The sequence below is a fragment of the Xenopus laevis genome, chromosome 1S (genome assembly GCF_017654675.1).
Source record: "Xenopus laevis strain J_2021 chromosome 1S, Xenopus_laevis_v10.1, whole genome shotgun sequence".
Taxonomy (NCBI): domain Eukaryota; kingdom Metazoa; phylum Chordata; class Amphibia; order Anura; family Pipidae; genus Xenopus; species Xenopus laevis.
Genome location: NC_054372.1, coordinates 37,247,038 through 37,259,333, shown reverse-complemented (window position 1 = coordinate 37,259,333; position 12,296 = coordinate 37,247,038). Strand labels below are relative to the sequence as shown.

Here is a 12,296-nt window from a genome sequence, read left to right as displayed (position 1 = left end):
TGGTCATCTACTTAGAGCTTTTCATGCATGTCAACATTTTTAATTCTTAAGATCTTAAAAGGCTTCCTTCAAAACTGAAAATGCAGTACGGTGTACAGGTATATTCTTATGCCTAGACCTAGATTTGATGATCACAATATTAGTTCCAGACAAAAACCATCATTTCAGAGGAACACAGAATATAGCTTGAATCCCTTATTTATACACATATCATTTAAAGGCTATTTTCAATGGGGTCTACTTTACATTCAAATAATATCCTATATTAATGTTTTCCAATAAATAATTTATTATGATATATAATAATTTTAAACCTCCAAATATAAAGGGTTACTTTTGTGACCCATATTACCATGTTTCTAAGTGGTTAATATGGCACAGTTTCCAGATTGTACCTATTCATAAAGCTTCACTTTCACTGTGCAAATGTCGATGATGCATTTTCAAGACAACAAATTTGTAGTTAGATATTTATTTAGGATCAGCTCCAATTGACTTCTATAGCTCCTCGGTAACTCTTACTTGGCATGGTTTTGGTTTAATTGATTCAAATTTTTAGAACTTTTAACAAATATAGGAAGACCTTGCATTTTTCAAGATTCATGGAAGAAATCGCAATTCGATTGTTGGTTAGTCCAACCCCAAGTTTAAACCCTCCAAATGAACCCACTGCACATATACACACACTCATACAGACCTATAACATTCACTCACAAATATAAACCATATATACCAAAATATATCAATAGCAACACTTAGTAAGGGGCAGATTTACTAAGGTTCGAGTGAATTTTCAAAGTACAAAAAGTTCGAATTTTGAAGTAAGTTTTTGAATACTACGACCATCGAATAGGATACTACGACTTCAAATTTACTTCGACTTCAATTCAAAGTAAAAATTGTTTCACTATTCGACCATTCGATAATCGAAGTATTGTCTCTTTAAAAAAATTTCGACTTCAATACTTTGCCAACTTAAACCTGCCGAAGTGCTGGGTTAGCCTTTTGGCATTCAAAGGAAAATCGTACAATCGTACTATGATCGGAATACAATCGTACGATGCTAAAAATCCTACAAATTCGAATTTCGTAGGATTCAATTCGATGGTCGAACTTCGACCCTTGATAAATCTGCCCCTAACTGTAGTTTACGGTATCACAATAACATTTGGTATCATTCAAGAAATCATCCAAGCCCTCTTAAAAGTATTAATAGAATTTGCCATCACAACATCATCTGGCACAACATTTCGTAGGGATGGGCGAATTTTTTCGCCTTGTTTCGCCACAAAAACGACGCCCATAGACTTGTATGGCAAATTTTTGGCGAAACGAAACAGGTCAAATTCGCCCATCCCTATTCATAACCTTACCGTCCTCGCTGTGAAGAACCACCTATGTTGCTTCAAATGAAAGTATGTTCCATTAATCTAAAGGGGTGGCCTCTGATGCATTGATCCCTTTTATTGGAAAAAAGACTCCCGCTCTAATGTACTTGTCCAAATAGAAGAGGACAATGTACTTGTAAAGAGTAATCCTGTCCCCTCGCAAGTGTCTTTTTTTCAGAGAAAACATCCTCAACCTTGACAGTCTACCCTCATAGCTTAATTCCTCCATCACCAGTTTAATTGCACTCTGCATTATCTCTCACTATCATGGTCAAAGTACTATTTTACATGCTATTCAACTTGCTATTTACCCATCATGCAGCATTTTCTCCCACAGTTGAAGGGTACGGGGCACATTTACTAAGGGTCGAATATCGAGGGTTAATTAACCCTTGATATTCAACCCTTGAAGTAAAATCCTTCTACTTCGAATATCGAAGTCGAAAGGATTTACCGCAAATACTTTGATCGAACGAAAAATCGTTCAATCGAATGATTCAAAGGATTTTAATGCATGAAACACATGCAGTCGATTTTGCTATAGTGATGCTAAAATCTACGATTAGTATAAATATTAATATATATATATATATATATATATATATATATATATATATATATATATATATATATAGTTTATATATGTTAGTGCATAGATAGGGATGTGTGAGTATATATATATGTGCACTAGCGTTTATTTGGAGGGTTTGAACTTGATGGAATTTGGTAATTAAATATGTCACTATGAATAAAATGTTTTGTTTCCTGTCATAGGGGTAATTTGATAACGATGCATAGAACATCAGTAACAATAAAGAATATGTTCTCTTACCAGCCAGAGATGATATGTTGATTATTACTCCTCCATGACCTCCATTGTTTTTTCTCATAATTTCTAATCCAAGATAGGTTCCTCGAATAACTGAAGTCTAGAAAATGAAATTCAGGTCAATTAAAACGAGGAACAAATACATAGTAATCACTCCAAAGGCACATTTTTCCACTTGGTACTTGGATAGAACTTTAGGGGATTCTCTAAACAGATTTGATGCCGTCCTGACAAGTGTCAGCAGAAAAAACTCTAATAAATGCTGCACTTGCAGCACTTTTTAAATTGATAGAGTTCAGATATGCAGTAGATTAAATTCTGACAAAGTGGCACACTGATCTACTTTGATCAATATGACAATTCATTACATTCCTGCCAGGAAAATGTTCTTGAGAAAATTATTTTGAACTGCTGGGAATCCTTAAGGAGTACATCTGGTACTTTACCCTATCTGTCAGGAGGAGAATGAATGATAAAATACCAATGTATCATATTAATTGATTCAAAACACCAGTATTTCACCTATGAGAGGGTTGGGAAGAGACCCAACAAAGATAGCTAAACAGGTATTGCAGGTAATAGTAAAGATTAGTAGTTCCAGATTTCCAGGAAATTGCTAATTAAGCAGGAATATATTGGACACTTCTAGAAAGTCTAGTGCATCAAGTTCATATGAAGTAGTTAATTTGCAGGGACAGTGGCATTTGTAGTTGTCCAACCCTAATCTAGAGTATGCAGCATGGCACCACTTGCCACATAGTATGGTTTAGCATGAATTCAAATAATGTTTTGTCGTTGTCTTTGGTTATGTTTGTGAAATTGAAATCCTCAATCTATAATTCAAAACAGCCCAGTGGTGACTCAAGGCACATTGCAGTTTTTGACAACCATTTTAATTATAGGAAGAAATTTCCGGTTACCTGTATTTTCCCCCAAAGAAATTATTAAGACCTATTACATGTTCCGTTGCATTAAACCATGAAGTAGGGGTTATCTCCCTGGGCGCCAGTTTCTGGTGGAGAAATCTGAAGGGCTGTTATTATGAGGATACCTTATTTCTTTCCTAATACATACTCCTATAACCCCAACTTTTGCTGAATGACTTATACAGCTGTTACTTTGTAGCCAAAGTGGGTTTTGGCCAAATGTTGCATCTCAAATTGAGGCTGCAATTAACTGCCTTGATGCAACTGTTTTATCTGCGTAAAGCTTAGAAGTAATCAGCAGCATGTTTTTCCATAGTTGAGAAACATCTCAAAGCTGAATGTTTTTTAGATCATTGCTTTTCAAAGTGCTCCTCACAGGTGCCTAAAAGACAAGATGGCCAAACATAGCAAGATTTGGTATGAATGCTTATTTGCCACCCCACAACACCTCCCACCATTATAGAACTTTACAGAACATCACAATTAACTAAATAACCAAACAACTAAAAAAGCACACATATTAGATCACATCTCAAATCCATCATGATCTCATCCAGTTACAACCAGATCCACCTAAAATATCACCCATTTTAAATTGGTACTATATACTGAATACAGCCAGTGGGATGGTATGCTAGAACTATAGCATTGACAATAATTTATTTATCGACTAACTTTGTAAATTTCTAAACAAGTAGGGTTGACTCCGAGAAGCCTCCACCAGACCAGAGCTGTGGTTTGCTTTATTGCACTTACAGTAGTTTTCTCTCAAACAAACAATAGTCTATGGAATCAGTTATTGATTTGTGTGTTCACTGGGTCAAATCCAATCTGATGCAAAAGAAAATTAAACATTAATGGAGGTGGAGGTTAGCTGTGTGAAGGTGACCTAAGTTGTATTCATCTACTTTTGATGTTTTTTAAAAGCCTATCAATTGCAAGTTTATTTACACTTACAATGAGCATTTTTTCCATTGACACCTAAAGATGCCTATAATATAAGAGAGAGGCAGGTTAACACTAATTTCACAATCATTAAGTCAATGATAGAAAGTATGTTTACAAAATATTATACATGCTTGTCAAAATTTGCCCAGAAATGTTCATTCCTAGCAAGTCTGAACATAGCATGTAATTGCTGGATACTATACCATTTGCTGATACCAAGTTTAGGCAATTTCAGATTTTGATGATAGCAGATGCAGAACTTTGAAATGCTCTTAAATGATGGTGTGCCAAAGGTCATAAGCCAAATTCATATGTAAAAAGAGTTGGGGAGCAATGCAAGCATAAAAATGTTCCTGGGTGGTGCAAAATAAGTGCTGTGATTGGCCATTTGGTAGCTCCTATTTGGACTGGGAGCTACAAGATGCTCTCTTTGGCAGTATGTCTGTTTTTTATGCAACCTAAACTTGCCTCCAAACCAGAAATTCAAAAATAAGCACCTGCTTTGAGGCCACTGGGAGCAACATCCAAGGGATTGGGGAGCAACATGTTGCTCACAAGCCACTGGTTGGGGATCAGTGGTCTGTATCATATGTAGTAGCACATATGTAGTAGCACAACTTAGTTATCAATATTAATTTCCATATCACTAAAGGCAGCCGTGTTTTCATTAATTTTTTTGGTAAAATCACTATAATAAAATGTGGGTCGTAATATTCAATAAGAATTCCTCAGTGAAATATACAGGCATTTGCCATTTTCGGTGATAATCACTATCATGTACTTTAGGCATGGCGCCTCTAATATTTATGGAAAGTATTTCATGGCAATGGCACTACTTTGATTGCACAAACAATCACGGTTATGAGCCCTATGTTCCATTGCACTAAATCAATATAAAGATTATCAAGAAGTTGCTCAAATTGCTATTTTGGATGAAGTTCAGAGTGGTTATCTCATATGGTACACAGAATACACTAAAATAGTGAAAAACAGCACACAAATGTTACATTTATTGTGGATTAGTAAAGATATACACGAGAAACAGATGTTTTTGTATAATCATCTAGATCATTAATGCAGCCCTTTTCCAAGATTCTACTTAACTTGAACAGGCAGTACAGCTTGACAGTTATCTAAATCACTCCATGCCCATGGTGACAATTTTATAGGAGAAGCTTGTATATTCAATTTTTATCTTATGATAACTATTTGGAATGTGCAAATTTGTAGGAAAAGTATTATAGTTCTTGTTATGTAAGAAATTGAAAGTGAAAAACAGAGCACTCCTATGATTAGGTTATTGGTTTTTATTACTGATAAGGCCAAGCAAACGTATTATAGTTTTACAATATTGTGGCACCTGTTTTATTATGGATGGATAATATATCATTCTGCTTGGCAAATTATGTGTCAGCACAATAAAAGACTATGTAGGGAAGTATACTTTATTCCCATATACTTTTTTCCTATAAAAATAAACTCTGCTTACAAATGGGATATACTTTCTTATTATATGACAATTTCTGATTGATTGGGTGACATTATAATGAGATTTACACCAGAGGTTTGATACAATTCCTTTGCTTGCCAATTCCCTGTGGCTTTAGAGAACTTTACGAGGGCACTTGTATTCTTGGAAGACAAGAATTTGTTCAAATATACTTCCCTGCCAGAGGAGTTAAAAAATCCTTTGGACAGCTGGGCAAGGTTATAACTTGTTGTGATGCCTTATGTTTGCTAGAAAAGGGATAGTCTTGTATTTTATTAACACTGGATGACTTGAGCTTCAGGACAACAAGAGGAGGTCAGATCTGAGCATTCTATTGTGAAATTGTAGGGATGGGGGCAATAGGAGCCCAGTTAGTAATTACAGTATTTAAACATAAGGTAGTACAGAAGCATTTGAAAATGTTATATACTAATATAGAATAATATACAATCAGTGTTATATTACTTACAAAAAAAGAGATATGGCTTAAAGTGTTTTGTTTGGTCAGTCTTCTAAAGATAAATTAGTGACCATGAAAGCTCTCTGACCAGTTTACAGGAAGCTTTCTAAAAGTATTTTGCATGTGTGATAGCTGTTCAAGAATATTGTCTCGCTGTCGTTTTCCTGGGAGGATTGCATCATTCAAAGCTGTATATGCACCCTTTTAATTTTAACATATAATGCTATCGACGAGATCAAATCAGCTACAGTTATGGTATTTACAAAAACTCTAGCAGAGAAACCATCTAACTTATATTCTTGAAATGTTTGTTTTTCAATAAAGTTTCCAGCAAACACTGAAAAGGTCAGCAAGGGAATTTCTAGATACATCAAACAAATGCTGAGAAAAGCAAACAGAGCCAATATAAAGAACCTAGTATTTTGCTATGAGCTGTGGATTTCAAAATTGTTTTTCTACTTCAATTGTTTATATACTTAATAATAATAATATGATAGTTTTACAGATCTGGGATCTATTATCAAGAAATCTGGTTTTAAATTATAGAGCCCATTTTCCGCAAATATATTATTTAATGATTTCCTTTTTCTCTGTAATAATAAAATAGTACCTTGTACTTTCTAATTACTGAACTGCATTAATCTATATTGGCGGCAATGGCGTCAATACAATTTTTTTTGTATGGGTTTTGTTTTTATTTTTTAAACATTTTTTAGTCAACCTAAGGTATGGCGATGGTGAAAAACCACTTATACAGAAAACCACAAGCTTTCTGGATAATAGATCCCACACTTGTACTATAATCATGCATAATCTAAGGAAGAAATATAAGAAAGTATACTAGGAGTTGTACCAGAAAAGCACAAGGTTTCTTGTATGTGACCCAAGTGTTACATTTATAAGAAAAAATATATGAAAACAATTCAGGTCTACCATGGTAATAATTAATTAAGAGTCTCTATACCTTTATTTTTAATTTTCGGTTTATACTTGTACTCTTCCTGAAAAATATTACAAGACAATTAAAGCTAAACCAAGAATTAGGCAAGAAAATGCTATACCATATGTTCTAGGCTTTTGCTTCAGCCCCAAGGCACAACAGGCTTATAGATGTAAACATCCATGCCAATCCATGAAGATACAGGAAGTAAAACAAGACTTGCCAAATGTAACCAAAACAATAATCAATAACTAAATTGCATAACCTCAATTTAGAAGCAAATGATTATAAAATGCATGCAGCAGCACTGAAGTAAACTGTGAATGCACCCGTTTCTACAGAGCAGAATGTACTCAAGTTAATGGTGGTTATTTTGCAAACCATATAGTTGCACAGAACCCTATATACCATGATTGGCTCTACAGCAGCCAAAAGGTATTATTATAGGGTTGCTGACTATTTAAACTAGTACAGTAAGTTTTACATTGCAAGTCTTATTCTTTTTCAGGCTTTAGTTGTCTCAAATATATATTGTGCCTGACTTTATATATAAAAAATGTATACCCGAGGATTGAAAAAGTCTGAATCAGAAAATCCAGCATCTCAGAACTGCCGAGGTTGCATATAAGTCCATGGGAGAAGTTCCAAAGATATCTTGATCTGTGATGGGTTTTGTGCAATAATCCGAAGATTTTGTGGAAAAAAGTCGGTGTTTGCATGTGGAAAATCGAAAAAAAAAATTTTTCCAAATTTTTGGAAAAGTGTATTTAGAAATAAGCGGAATAAACGTGTGCATATTTGGTTGGAATAGTTTTCAGAAAATAATGAGATAAATTCTGTCTTTGATAAATGGGCCTCTAGGTTTAGTAGCTTGAACATGCAGAGCACAATCAAGAGAATTATGTATGGCCAGATCTTACCAGTTGTCACCATCCAGGATCGGCCAAATATAACTTTAATTGGGTTGGGTGAATTTGACCTGTTTCGTTTCGCCAAAAATGCTAGCTGCTAACTACCCAACCCTCAGCATCTCTAATAGGCCTTCACAATTTTCTTTGTTCCAAGTAGAATATAAAAAAATTAATTTTCTATCAGTTTCTGGACAAACTGCAGCTCTACTATTCCAGCTGTACAATGTTTTACTTGAGGATGAGGTTTGACAGGGCAGTAACAAAGCCTCACCCACATAGAAAATGCCTCATCATTGTGACCCGCAGCACAGCATAACGTTTTACTTCATTAAACTAATTGTAGGAAAAGCAATATTACTTTAAGGACATAATTCTTCAGGTCTGTGTATGCTCTGTGGTATAAAATGAAGGATTGTGTAATAATACAGTGACTAGTATAATAATTCCTTGATGTAACTTTGTACACACACAGTAAATAATGTATCAACATCTGATTTCAAACAGGCTCCTTGACTATATCTGTTTAATTAGATTAAATGTTCCACTTTAATTTGGTAATAGATGTTTGCAGAAGGCGGCAAATGAAAAACAATTTGCTTCTTAATTTCCATTTTTTTCATAAATTAAGTTTGCTGGGAGCCCTCCGGAGATGATTCATCATTACTTCTACTCACTAAATCATTCTGCGGTCTTACATCCCCTTTTTAATTTTTCTTAGCACAACAAAATAGAATATTGTTACATACTAGAATTAACCAAATCTGTGCAAAGAGAAGTCATATATAGACAGCTAATTTCTCCAAAAGACTCCTTGCCAGTGGTAGTTTTATCCTTATGGCTAGTTTGATCAAAGTTTGATAATACTTCACTAAACTAAGGAATTAATTGTACAAGCTGTCACCCACTCACTTTTTTATGGTGCTGCTCTCATTCAGGCTATTGCTTGAATATCAGATTTAATGGAATCTGAACATACAGTAGCAGTAATACAATTCTTTAAATAAGTGTTAAAAGAACTGCAGAAGTATGTTTTGTAGGGCTTTTCATGACTCCAGTATGATACAGCTTACTTTTAATTGTCTTTACAAAATGTGCTCTAGATGTTTATTTATTATTTGATTTATTATTATTTATTTATATAAATAAATGGAAATATATAAATAACTAAATTTATTATTTAGATGTTTATTGTCAATTAAAAGAACATATTCCATTTACATAAGCAGTGGCATAAATAGAGTTTGTAGGGCCCCCCCTGCAGAGGAACTTTCACCCCCCCCCTCCCCCATGGGATGGCACAGAGGCAATGTAATTTGTAATATCCCCCAGAATACATAGTAGGATGGCACAGAGATAAGTCTGTGTGTAATACCCCCCAGAATAGATAGTGAGAAAAACACAGAGGCAATTCCATGTCTAATACTCCCCAGAATACATAGTTGGATGGAACAGAGACAATTTACATGTATAATACCCCCCAGAATACATAGTGGAATGGCACAGAGGCAATTCCATGTATAATACCCCCCAGAAAAGATAGCAGAATGACACAGAGACAAGTCCATGTATTGTACTCCCCAGAATACATAATGGGATGGCACAGAGACAAGTTCATGTGTAATACCCCTCAGAATACATAGTGGGATGACACAGAGATAAGTCCATGTATTGTATTCCCCAGAATACATAGTGGGATGGCACAGAGGCAATTTCATGTATAATACCCCCCAGAATACATAGCAGGATGGCACAGAGACAAGTCCATGTATAATACTCCCCAGAATACATAGTGGGATGGCACAGAGACAATTCCATGTATAATACTCCCCAGAATAGATTGCAGGATGGCACAGAGGCAATTCCATGTATTATACCCCCCAGAAAACATAGTGGAATGGCATAGAGGCAATTCCATGTATAATACCCCACAGAAAAGATAGCATAATGGCACAGAGACAAGTCCATGTATTGTACTCCCCAAAATACATAGTGGGATGGCACAGAGACAAGTCCATGTGTAATACCCCTCAGAATACATAGTGGTTGGCACAGAGACAAGTCCATGTATAATACTCCCCAGAATACATAGTGGGATGGCACAGAGGCAATTTCATGTATAATACCCCCCAGCCAGAATACATTACCTGATGGCACAGAGACAAGTCCATGTATAATACTCCCTAGAATACATAGTAGGATGGCACAAAGGCGATTCCATGTATAATACCTCCCAGAACAGATAGTGGGATTGGCACAGAGACAAGTTCATGTATAATACTCCCCAGAATACATAATGGGATGACACAGAGGCAATTCCATGTCTAATACCCCACAGAACAGATAGCGGGGGGGGGTAATTATATATATATAATTATAATACATTGGTGTAAAGCACTTCCTCTTTTCATCTTTCTGACCTTGATCACACTTTATTCTTCCTATCGCTCACTGTTGAGGTCCAATAGAGTTAGTTCTGTGAGTAGTATGTCATATTTTCCTGTCTACTTCCCTCTTGGCAAAATCTACTACAATTTATTTTTAGAATCATTTCTATGCTCCGCCCCCCAATGTGGGTCAGCGATGTTGGGAAATACACTATAGGGTTGAACATGATTGACAGTTGTACTGATATCTTAAATGAAATATCCTCTTGTAGAACACAGACATAATTCCTCACACTATTTCCTATCCTATTAATACAATTTTCTCTTCTTTTGTGAAAACGTTTCCATCTTTCTATTTCATTGTTTGTTTGTAATATGCCTTTTTAACTGAAATTACAGGTATGATAACAAATCTACAAATAAATAAACCCCCACCATCTAATAACTAGCAATTTTTATCAAAACTCATTAGATTTAGGGACTAATGGGGGAATGTAATAAAAGTAACAGAAAACCTATTCACAATGAAAAAAATGTATGCCTTTACACAAATAAATTTTCCTTTGTGTGAATATAATATAAAGTGCAAATTTTATAGTTTCGCCAGTGTTCAGTGTATATAATAAAACTTCTTACTGAAAATTATGTTTGCTCCAAAACATTATAGCACCTTCAAGTACTACTTTTAAAGTACTCAATGTGCAATTAAAATTTGCAGTGCAATAACTGTCAAATGCAACATGCAATTTTTTATTCTTTTTTATCCTTATTTAAGCAAATTCTCTTTGCAAGTTGTATTATTTTCCCCCTTTGAGTCTAGCAGCTCCTCTCTTAAATAGACAACAGATGTGACAATGTGCTGCAATGTATATACTATATATACTTCTTACCATGTAAAGTGTAAAAATGCACCCTTATGAGCATAAGTAGAATTCTTGGCACATTTTATGGAATATGGCAAGTCTGGGGTATATTGGAAACTTTTCCCTACTGATAAAATATCTTTAGCTTATAACCTGATTATAAGAAATGTCCCCCATTAAGGCTAGGACCAATCTTCATTCACAAGGAGGTTACATCCACTAAATGTAACAGTGGTGGCCATCAGGTCAATAGGCCAATATACACCGTTGAAAAGATATTCTGTGATTTATCTCTCTGTTTGAGCTGTACATTTTTCAGTGTAAAATCCAAGCACTGAAAACCCATGAAACGTACCAAATTAACTTCAATTGTTTTTTCCCAGTCCTTTTCATTATTCACACCGGCGTTGTTGACAAGTATGTCTAACCTTCCAAAATGTTCCACTGTCTTCCGAAAAGCATCTAAAATATATGAAAAGGGAAAACATCACTACATGAAAATATAAATTCCCTATATATTTTTGAATTGTAATTTTGCTGTCTCTGTGATGTCCAATAAAACGGGCAATCATTTGGGACTTTTAAACTTGGAAAGCAAACTGCAGGTAAAACTTATAGAAATGCTTTTAAAAAATGCTGGAATCCTTAATAAGTCAGATGAAAGTAACGGGGTTATTTCCAAAATTTCTGAAAAATTTAATAATAAATAAGCACAAAAAACCTAAGTGGATTAGATCAGAGTTTGTAGCAGAAAATATTGAGATAAATTCGGACTTTGATAAATAACCCCCTAAGTGTAGGGTGGGCCAGGGCAGGGAGACTTGACACAGTTGGCCAGCTTGAATATATTGCAATATATGTACAAACAATCCCTGTTTTGTTTATAGAGAGGACATTTACATCCACTAATATTATTTGATAAGGATTTTCAATAGCACTGCTGAGCAGCAATAATATGCAGACATAAAAACAGGTAAAAATAGAAGAGGTCTGTATACAATATCATTGAGTAAAGACGTGGGGGGAAGCCCTGTAATATCTGAATGCACAAATAGTAAACAGATCACTGCCTGCTGGGTAACTATTGACGTTAACAATATTCCCTATATTTTTCTGCAGAATAGCATTATGTTCTAAGTACAAAAGTAGACATGTTTC

At 34.9% G+C, this 12,296-nt stretch overlaps 1 protein-coding gene across 3 annotated transcripts in view; it reads right to left on the bottom strand.

Moving 5' to 3' along the window:
• The window catches only part of hpgd.S (15-hydroxyprostaglandin dehydrogenase S homeolog), a 40,373-nt gene that overhangs the window by 19,027 nt on the left and 9,050 nt on the right, over positions 1–12,296 (bottom strand). For all 3 annotated transcript variants that reach the window (XR_005964878.1, XM_018243202.2, XM_018243201.2), the window contains 2 exons: positions 11,494–11,600; positions 2,221–2,317 (listed from right to left, as the gene is read on the bottom strand). Coding sequence is in view for 2 of the 3 variants with exons in the window: in XM_018243201.2 (XP_018098690.1) it covers positions 2,221–2,317; positions 11,494–11,600 (204 nt within the window). In the remaining variant the exon portion in view is untranslated. The remainder of the gene's footprint in view (positions 1–2,220; positions 2,318–11,493; positions 11,601–12,296) is intronic.